Source organism: Quercus lobata, chromosome 2, assembly GCF_001633185.2.
Source record: "Quercus lobata isolate SW786 chromosome 2, ValleyOak3.0 Primary Assembly, whole genome shotgun sequence".
NCBI classification, from domain to species: Eukaryota; Viridiplantae; Streptophyta; class Magnoliopsida; order Fagales; family Fagaceae; genus Quercus; species Quercus lobata.
The window spans coordinates 74236572-74248080 of record NC_044905.1 but is presented as its reverse complement, the minus strand read 5'-3'; the positions used below and the strand labels follow the sequence as shown (position 1 = coordinate 74248080).

General features: G+C 32.1%; 1 protein-coding gene across 1 annotated transcript; it reads left to right on the top strand.

Moving 5' to 3' along the window:
* The first annotated feature begins 858 nt into the window (after positions 1–858).
* On the top strand, positions 859–10391 carry LOC115970482 (glutamate receptor 2.8-like). The gene is made up of 5 exons (XM_031090114.1): positions 859–1127; positions 7065–8401; positions 8564–8876; positions 9268–9674; positions 9771–10391. The coding sequence occupies exons 1-5, from the start codon at positions 863–865 to the stop codon at positions 10389–10391; spliced, it is 2943 nt and encodes a 980-aa protein (XP_030945974.1). The 5' UTR covers positions 859–862.
* Positions 10392–11509: the final 1118 nt, after the last annotated feature.

Sequence of the window (11509 nt, the reverse complement as noted above, 5' to 3'; positions counted from 1 at the left end):
GTTTAGGAAAATTTTGACACCACTTTTATGAGAAATGAAAAAAGCAGTCATAACGTTAATTGTTTTTTTTTTCTTTTCTCATAAAAATTTTCTTTAAATAGATTGTTAACTAATACTCTAAGGGTATCAGTTAGTCTTTCCCATTAAAAAATATAAAATTTCATGTATAACTTGAGTTTATAAAACTCAAGTAATCTTTAGTTTCAAAATAGGTAACTCACCAATCATGCTTTTGTCAAAAACTTGTGTTAGTTGGTTATTGTAGTTTTGACTTCTGATGCCTGACAGTGTTGGCGTGTGAGGGAGAGAAAGAGAGACAGAGAGTTTTCCTTAAATTGACTTGTAAACAAAGTGCTGATAAAACACAATAAAAAACTAACTTGGACATAGAAAATTTTTCCAAGACACTCAAGAAACTCATAGGAAGCTGTAGGCTATCATCAAAATGCCCTAAGATACTCGAGTTTGTAAAACTTTGAGTGTGGATAAAAATTTAATTATCATGTCACCTTTTTAATTACTAAAGAAATTTATGAAACTTGATTTTCATAAACTTGAGTTACAGGTAAAAATTGAGTTTCTCGAACTCGATTTGTAAAAAGATAATAGATTATTAAATATTTCTCAAACAATAGTAAAACACTAATTATTTTGGTCAAAGCTAGTATTTGGCCATTTTTTGGTGTTTTACTTTTCAAAGATATATAATTTAATAGTTTTGTCTTACGTTTAACTATCTGACCTATTTAGATAAAAATTAAAAAAATTAAAAAAAAAAAAAAAAAAAAAAACTATTTGACCTTGTTCTATAAATAAGAGTAATAAGATGATGAATTCTACAAGGTATATTCAAAACATAATCATGAAGATCCCTACCAGAATTGCTTTTCCATTCTTGTTCTTCATTATTCTTTCTAAAAGTAATTTCTTAGCCAAGGCACAAAACACGACAATCTCAGTTAACGTCGGTGTGATTCTTGACTTCGATACATGGACTGGGAAGATGGGTCTGAGTTGCATCAACATGGCCCTTGCAGACTTCTATGCCTCCAATAGTTACTACAAAACTAGGCTACTTCTTAGCTCCAGAGACTCCAAAAGTGATGTTGTTGAAGCAGCTGCTGCAGGTAAATTAATCTCCCTCCCTCTTATTCATCCCCATCTGCTGCAGACTGTAGACTGTAGGTAAGATCTCATGTTAGATAGCTTTAGTTTATTTTATTTTATTTTATTTTATTTTATTTATTTATTTTCAATCACTCTCTGCAGTCTTTTCTTCTTATTGGATTGGGACCCTTCGTAGTTGCAGCATTGGATTAATGGGATTATGTGATTAATAATGTGATCTACATCGTTAAACTTTCTCTCCACTAGTACTAAATTTAAACGAAAGACAATACAAAAAATTTGTATTAATAATTCCTTTTGTTATTCTATGTAGTATCTAGTATTTCGTAGATGATGGTTCAGTTCAACATAGGAGTTCATTGTCGATTCTCAGATTTTAGGTTAGGAGAGGCTTTTGGAAGCCAACGATGCGGTTAGACCGAAATTAGAAAATTGGAATCTATGAAGAACGTACGGCATCCTTCTTCTTTTTTATTATCATTATATATTAATATTTTAAGTTAGAACGTGCACTTGTTAATTTATTTATTTTTATAAGCATGCACTTGTTCATTGATTATTAAACATTAGGGGATTAGTATAACTGTCATTTTGCTTTATTAAATTTGTCAAGAGCTTTGTAATTCCATTGTTATCATCTGATGGTATTTCCAATCTAAACAATAAGGAATCATATGCTCATATGCTTCCATATTGTATGTATCGAATATTATAATAAAAAATAAAAAAATTTAACTACACTCCTAAAAAAATACATGGTTAACTTTTAATTGATGTGATCATTTTACAAAACGACGTATAGGATGGTTAGTGGTAAACAATTAATGAAACTAGATTGAAGGGTTATATGACATTAACAACAATTCAAAAGTTTAGGATGTCAACTACAAGTTCTAAAACAGCGTTTCACATGTTTCACATCTACATTTTCTTCTTCTTCTTTTTTCTTTTTTTTCTTTTTTTTAACCAGCACCTTTTGCACTGTTCATGAGACATGAACAGTGCATTAAGGCAAATGAACAGTATTTTGTGAGTGTGAACAGTAATCACAAATTATTTTTTTATTGTTTTCAGTTTTCAGCAAAATATGCAGTATCTAAACGGACCCTAAATCCTTTTTCTTTCATACTTTGCTAGATTGGAGTGCTACTTTTCAATATGTTCCTTGTTTTCCTTTTTTAGATATGCTTGAGCATTGTAATTTCAGAGATTGATTGCACTGCTCCCTAAGTTGAGTACATGGGTTGTTTAATTCAATAAAATTTTACTTATCAAAAAATTAAAATAAAAGAATCAAAGTTAGAAAAATAACCAACCTGCTCAAAATTATTCCCTTCAATAAACGAATCCTGACGATTTTCAACGCATTCAACATAACAATTCTCGACATATTCGTAACGGCCATTCTCTTCAGCATATACAACATTGCCAGCATCTTCATCCCATTCATCATAGCCAGCCTCTACATCACATGGATTGTGGACGGCTACCACTTCCTTCCCAGCCTGTTCCCCCAGAAGCAAAACCGGTGCACTATCATCCCATTCCTCCTCAATAAAAGGAGCATATCGGTGGCTATTCGGTGGTCCAATATTATTCTTATGAAATACCCGACACAGAGATACTAAAGTTGGGGAGATTAAAAAATGTATTTTAACTATTCTTATTTAATGGCTTCAAGTTAACACTTCTGAGTTTCACTATTCGTGTAAGGGATTTTAAGATAGATAGCTGTCATTTTCAGTTTAACTGTTCATTTAAATTATTAATGATATGGTAAAATCTAATATGCTCATATTATAAGGACAAAGTTTTTCTTTATACAAGTTTAGAGAAATTTCCTCAAACCTACTACGTAACCATTCGTAAGACAATTCATGTATTTGACTTTCAACTATCACATATTGAGTTGGAGGAATTTTCTTCCAAATTAATTAGTTTAAAAGTAAACCTTTTCCATGTAAAAAATCTATGATGACGAAAAGAAAAAAGAACCAAATAATTCTTTAAGTAGAGCAAGACAACATGGTAGGATACAAACTTCTAATTCTGATTCATCCAACCACCAAAATGTCATGCAAAACCCATGGTTATGATATTTAGTTATTTGCATTTTTTTTTTTCTAGCAAGGAACCTTTTTTTTCTTCAATAATGGATTTCTTTTTTTTGTTAATAATATATATATATATATATATATATTTTATATTGATTTCATTTTGAAAAGGGTCACAGGCTACAGATTTGAGCTAGGTAGCCACCTTTAGGTTTTGGAGAAATTGATTTTTAATTTTATGGGGTCAAGCGTAAATTTTTTTAACCAAAACTTTCAAATAATATATATTATTGTATACTAATAAAAAATTTTCATAGTCGTACTGTATTCGTAGTTCCATCACTAGTTTTTGCAGTCACATGCAGCGATCTATGGTGATCTTTTATTGTGGTCAAGGTGTGATGATTTCTTGTCACCACCATCACTCAACTCTATCCACCATCCCTTGTTTGAACTCAATCTCGCAATTTGCTGCAACTCATATATATGTGTTAGGTTCAAGTTGTAATAGATGTAATTCAAAGTTATGTTATATTGTCTAATAGCTTTTTACTAGATTTTTTCTATATATATATATATATAAAGCTTTTTATTGGATTAATAATTCATAAATCTCACAATTGGATTACATGTTCTCTATGTTTTTAATGTGCATCCTAAGTTTCATGCCAATCAGATGCTATTTACTATTCGATCTAGAAACCCAACTTCTATGTACAATTTTAAATACAAAACTTGAAAATTGTATATTTTACCAATAACATAGTTATTGATCTCATATTATCTTGAAATTTGCAAGCATGTGGAGTATAAGAAGATCTAATCTAACAGTGGATTTGTTAAAATGTACTTCCAATTAAAAAATATTTAGTGTTGTAATATAGCTTAAAGTTAACATAGCTTTTATATATATATATATATATATATATATTGTTAGGTTTTAGATCCTTGTAAACTAGATTGTTTAACGTAATTAATTAACCAAGTGAATACTTAGATTTATTATTCAGATCTAGGTTAAAACAAAACAATCATATCATGCAAAACAATGGAAAAGTAAATAATACAATGATATGATGACCCAGGAAAACCAAACCGATAAAAAACCTGGGGAGGATTTAACCTAGCTATTCTCAAAGTAAAAAGCAAATCCACTAGAAAGAATTGAAATTTGTACAATAGAACTTAGACCACTAACATTCTATTGCTACATCGAGTAGAAAATTTACTCCCACGACCACATGATAGCTCCGAGTTCACGGACTACTTCTTTCCTTGGCCTTTGCAACACAAGCACCCACACTTGTGATAAAAAACACAAACTCTCTTGTTTGTGACTCCAAGACCACCCTTGAAGGTTTAGATCATCAGCATCTTTGATGATTAGAGAAGGCAGCAACTTCTACAACACCGGATCTTGAGATTCTTTAAGAAATAAAACCAGTAAAAGATATGAGAGAGCTTTTTGGGTACAAAACCCTAGATACAAAAGAGGTAGATACAAAAGAGGCACACTATTCTCTCTCTGAAAAGCCTTATCAAAAACGTGCTTAGGGTTTCCTTTATATACTAGAAGTGTTTTACTGGAAACCCAATACATTTAAGTAGAGTTTAGGCTAAAATAGAATTTTACAAATACGTGTTTCGATTGATCTAGCCTGTTTCTCTATCTGTCGAACCAGATAGTTTCTAAACTCTTCTTTCTGCAACTTGTATATTCTTGAATCTTGACTTGTATCACCTTGAACATTGTCTAATAATACCTATAGACTCAAGAATCTATATCTAGGCAAGTTTGTGTTCACTATTTGCCAATTGTTCTAAACTTACATATATATAATCCTAGTGTCCAACATGGATTGAGTATAAGCTTAACTATGTGTTTATAAGCTCTTAGGCACCCCCTTTGTAAGCCGGTTTTTAAGAGTGAGTTTTACCCATGGTTTTTAGTATTTGGTATCAAATCCAACCACCATGTCGAGTAAACAAATATTAAAATGGCTTACTAAGTCATTGAATAACTGATAAGTGAGTGGAGCTACCAAAAAAAGAGAAAGGGCTACCATTGGATCAATGTCGATAAAGTGGGCTGATCCTAGTGTCTCACATGGATTAAGTGATGGTAAGTTATGATCTTATTGTCCCACATGGATTAAGTGTAAGCTTAACCATATATTTATAAGATCTTGGACACCCTCCTCTTGCAAGCCGATTTTCAAAGGTGAGTTCTATCCATGGGTTCTTAGTGTGAACTTGAAAATTATTGTGAAAGTATTTTAGGTTTGGTTCCAAGTAGAACTATTCACAACTTATCATCTAAGATTTATTGTGAAAGTGTTGTCAGCGTAGCACTTCTCTTATTCTAATCATTACACTAGACTCCACCACCAAAATATCTTTTTTTTTTTTTTTTTTAACTTCAATCTTTTGTTACAAGTAGGTATGGACAATTTCCTATGATTAAGCGTGTATGGCTCTGGTTGGGCTAGGGTTGGAGTATTTTTCAACCCAATTGGACCCCCACAAGTTGGAAAATCTTTAATTCAACCCAATTCATGGTAGTTCTAAAAACCAACCAATCATGTAGTGTAGGGATCAAATTGTTTTGAGTTAGGAGTCATTTTTTTCAAATCTAATAAAAAAAATTAGTTTAATTTCAACCATTCTATTTGGCATCAACTTATTTAGCTTTTTGCCCATTTATGTTTGCTAAAAATTGGCTAAAGAATACTTATATTTGAAAATGTAGCATTTTAAAAAGCTCTACATAAACAAAGTAATCTAAAAGTCAAATGAAAATTTAAAAACTCAACCCATCAACCTTTGCAAAACCAACCCAAGATGTCAACATATTGATAAGGTTGATGGGTCGAAAGTACACCCTTACCTAACACATTTCAAACTTTTATTGGACCATATGCTCCAACCACATTTGTTTGTTGTAATCCTAGTGAGTGCTGACTATTGTTGTCAGTGCTTTACTATCTTCTTAACAATGAATTATATGCTCTAGGATGTGAAATTTATGGTATTTTTACAAATTTTTCTAACTAGCTTCATATATTATTCCATTAAATAGTTAAACTTTTCAATTGGTTACTAAGACCTCTATAGCCCTAGGAATGATAATAGGGAAACCCATGCGAGGAGTAGTGAGGCATGTAAGGTTGAAAATGTTTTACTAATCCTTATGAGAGAATTCAAACATTGATGAGATAAAGATGAAAAATATAGGGAAATGATTACTATGAGAGTAAAAAGAAAGAAATAGAGACAAGTGTTTTGAGAATATTAATAGAACATGTATATATATTTTTTTAAGAGTACTAAGTAAGTATTTTAACACACACACACACGAGGAGAGGGGAGAAAGTTTGAAAGAAACTAACAGTAGTGTATATCCAAAAGAGTCTAACTCTTGGATACAGAGCACAGACTTTAAACCTCTTTAACTCACACTCATTTTCTGATGTAGGATTAACCCACTGTTTTTTCTTTTGAGAATACTAAGCAAATATTTTAACACATACACACACACAAGGAGAGGGGAGAAGGTTTTAAAGAATCTGACAATGGTGTATAAAATTATATATACATTATAACTCATATATGCATAAACAAATCACATGTATAAAAAGTTAAACATATATTTCATTAAAAAAAAAAAGTTAAACATATATTAAACAAAATCAACATGGAGAAAAGTGCGGTAGGGTGGGTCATAGTGTCTATTCTTCATTAACTATGCATAAATGAAAGATTACCAAAATTTTCATTTATTTCTCATTTGTTTATAAAGGTCCACATTAGTTAGAGTTTGACTGGGCATTAAATTGGATTTTTTCTCACTTTCACTTTTTCTTTTTCTTTTTCCAACAACAGCCGTAGACCTGATAAAAAATGTAGAAGTGCAAGCCATCATAGGGCCAGAAAGTTCCATGCAAGCCAAGTTTATCATCAATCTTGGGGAGAAAGCCCAAGTGCCCATTGTAGCATTCTCAGCAACAAGCCCTTCTCTTACTTCACTTCAACGTCCATATTTTTTTCAAGCCGCTCAAAATAGCTCATCTCAAGTGAAAGCTATAAGTGCGATTGTTCAAGCCTATGGATGGAGAGAAGTCGTGCCAATCTACACTGATAATGAGTATGGACAAGGTATGATACCCTTCTTGATTGATGCCTTGCAAGAAGTTGATGCCCGTGTCCCTTATCGAAGTGTCATTCCTCCATTAGCCTCAAAGGACCAAATTGGTGAAGAACTTTATAAGTTGATGACAATGCAAACTAGAGTCTTCATTATGCACATGCCAATTGATCTTGGTTCTCGGCTTTTCACCAAGGCAAAAGAGATTGGAATGATGAGTGAAGGTTATGTTTGGATCATGACTAGTGGGATGACCAATTCCATTCGCTCGATAGAATCTTCAGTACGTGATTCAATGCAAGGGGTATTGGGTTTAAAAACTTATGTTCCAAAAACAATTGAGCTTGAAAATTTTACACTTCGATGGAAAACAAAATTCCATCAAGACAATCCAAACATTTTGGATGTTGAATTGAATGTTAAGGGACTATGGGCATATGATGCCGCTTCAGCGCTAGCCAGGGCAGTTGAGAAGGTTAGGACTACAAATTTTGGCTTTGAATATACAGCTGGTTCAAGCAATTTAACTGATCTTGCAACTATGGGGGTCTCTTTAAATGGTCCAAAACTTCTCGAAGCATTATTGGACACTAGATTTACTGGCCTTGCTGGAGAGTTTAGTCTCCAAAATGGGCAACTACAATCATCAACTTTTCAGATAATTAATGTGAATGGTAATGGAGAAAGAGGGGTTGCATTTTGGACTCCAAAAAATGGACTCATAAGGGAATTGAATTCTACAAACACAAGCGCATATTCCACTTCAAGAAGAAACCTAGGACCAATTATATGGCCGGGTGATTCAAGCTCTATCCCCAAAGGTTGGGAGATTCCAACAAATGGGAAGAAGTTGAGAGTAGGAGTTCCAGTGAAGGATGGCTTTTTTGAATTTGTTAAGGTGGAACATGATGCTAGCACTAACACAACGAAGGTCACAGGATACATCATAGATATCTTTAAGGCTGTTATGGAAGCTTTACCATATAATGTTGACTATGAGTTGATTCCTTTTGCAAAGCCTAATGATGAAAGCGCTGGTACATATAATGATATGGTTTATCAAGTATATCTTGGGGTTAGTAAAAATACTTAGTTTACTAATTTTAACAATTAAGATTACATTTTAAGCCTTTATATTTCTTAGTTTGTCATTTTCCTTCTAGATTTTGTTATCTATCTAAACAATGGCACACATATAGTACTGGAAATGATGGAAGTAAATATTTTACTTTGACAGAACTTCGATGCTCTGGCTGCAGATACAGTTATCCTTGCAAATAGGAGTAAGTATATAGACTTCACATTGCCATACACAGAATCTGGAGTAACAATGGTAGTACCAATCAAAGACAATGATAGGAGAAATGCATGGGTGTTCTTGAAACCATTAACTTGGGACCTTTGGATAACAAGTGGGGTATTCTTTGTCTTCATTGGCTTTGTGGTATGGGTTCTTGAACATCGAATAAATGAAGAATTCCGCGGGCCTCCATCCCATGAGATTGGAACAAGCTTGTGGTACTCCTTCTCAATCATGGTTTTTGCACAAAGTAAGTTCCTTTCATCATTTTCTCATTTATTACTATAGAAATGAATGATTCAAAGACTCAATAGAAGGCATATGCAAAATGCACAATCTATAACAACTTGTGCACTACTTGGAGGCTTATAACAGCTTTAGAAACTTAGAATTTCCATCCTTCAGAAATAATCAAGTAATAAACTAGTTGATAACTTGCTTACTAGCCTATAATATGAAAATTGCTTGTGACATATACTAATATTATAGCCTAAGATTCCTTGAATTCAACTTTATCATGCGTTAAAACAAGTAATATACTAATAGTACTATACCTAGATGATATCTCAAATATCGTATTAACTTGACATTTATGATGTAACTATGTAATTCTCTAAAGCCCATTTGAATTTAATTTACAGAGGAGGCCTTGGTCAGCAATTTAGCAAGGTTTGTGGTCATCATATGGGTTTTTGTAGTGCTCATTCTCACTCAAAGTTACACTGCGAGTTTGACATCACTCTTAACTGTTCAACAATTGCAACCAACTGTTACTGATGTTAACCAGCTTATTAAGAATGGGGAGTATGTGGGCTACCAAGAAGGCACTTATGTTTTGGAAATTCTGGAAGAAATGAATTTTGACCTAGCTAAGCTTAGGACATATAAATCTACAGAAGAATGTGATGAACTTTTATCAAAAGGAAGTGCAAATGGAGGTATAGCTGCTGCTTTTGATGACATCCATTTTATGAAGGTTTTACTATTACAATATTGCTCGAAGTATACCATGATTCGATCCATATATAAGAATGATGGGTTGGGTTTTGTAAGCTCTCTCTCTCTCTCTCTCTCTCTCATGTATATGTGTTTGTGTTGGTTTGTAGTTTTTCATATAGATTTTTTTTTTTTTAACATTTCTCAGGTCTTTCCAAAAGGTTCCCCTTTCTTATCTGATGTTTCATGGGCAATATTAAATGTGACCGAAGGAGAGAAAATGAAAGAAATTGAAAAGGCATGGTTTGGGGACCAAAGTAATTGTTCAAGCTCCAACACCCAAGTTTCTTCTAGCAGTCTTAGCTTAGAAAGCTTTTGGGGCCTATTCCTCATCGCTGGCATTGCTTCCTTATCAGCTCTCATCATCTCCTTCTCCATGTTCCTTTACAAGGAGAGGCGGAAAATCTGGATCAACTTTGATTCAAAAAACTCAATATGGAGAAGAATATGTCATGCCTTAAGAATCTTTGACATCAAAGACCTTAGCTCGCATACTTTTAGGAATAAATCATTGAAGGATAGTGGTGACATTGACAATGTTCAAGGTATAGGCACACGTGATGCCTCAACAAACACTTGTTGCTCGACAAGTCCAATAAGTTGTTTAGTCCACACAGAACCCAAATTTACTTTCTCAGAAGATTCAGGAACACCATCTAGAGAATATTTCATTCCTAATCCACATGATCAGACATCTCTATCTGTAGAAGATAATGAGCAAATTGGTCACCCAAATCCATTTCAAGGGGTCCAAGAACCCAAGAAATAGCTCTAGAAAACTGTTAAAATAAATTTTAGTTTTGTAAACAATGATATAGTCATCCATATGATACTTTTATTTAAGGATAGTATTTCTCGTATGGTACTAGTGGAGGACTAAAGACATCACACATACAAAAATTTATAAACAAGTTAGAGTTTGTTCGTGCATTTTGTTTTTATTTTGGAGAAATAAAATAAAATTTTAAGTTATAATGTCAATTCTATGACTATTGTTCTTTACCATCAGACCAAAAACAATAATCGTTTCTTGTGGATGTATGCAAGATTTGGTAATTAAATGTCTACTTGAGAACAAAATATATTATTACTCAAATTAAATTTAATCCAATTTTGAAAATTTTATATAGGAAACTTTTTTTTTACCTAATTTATTAATTAATTCATTTGTTAATTTACTAACTGTTACCTGATAGTCCTAATCTAAGTAAATGAGCTATCTTATCCATGTTTCGTTATGCACGCTGATTTCTTTTCCCAACTCTTAACTCCCATCAATGAAGAAGTGTTAAAGAACTGTAATTTGGTGCAACTACTTAGGGTAACAATGGTTTTTAAGTTATATGATATATGAAAAGATATATATATATATATATATATATATATTAAAGCTGAAATCAAACTTTTATGTGGCAATTAGATAGAATAAAAATATTATTAAAAAAAAAAAGAAAAAAGAAAGTAGTAGTTGATATGAATAAAACATAACATGCATTAAAACTGAAATCAAACTTTTATGTGGCAATTAGATAGAATAAAAATATTATTAAAAAAAAAAGAAAAGAGAAAGAAGTAGTAGTTGATATGAATAAAACATAACATGCATTAAAACTAATTGTTACTTTATCAGAAGAATTGATAAAGTAATAGAAGAAAACTTGATAAGAACAAAGAAGCTATTTTTTTTTTTTTTTAAATGTTGCAATTTGGTGCTGCCATTTGGTGTTAAACCATAGCTTATAAACTTAACTTGCAATTTGGTGTAGTCACTTAACACAACAACGACTTATAATTCCAAATTTTAATATATAGTCCATGATATGATATTGATCCTAAAACAATGTACATAATATGATATGTTATTAGATTAGATTCGTCGCAAAAAAA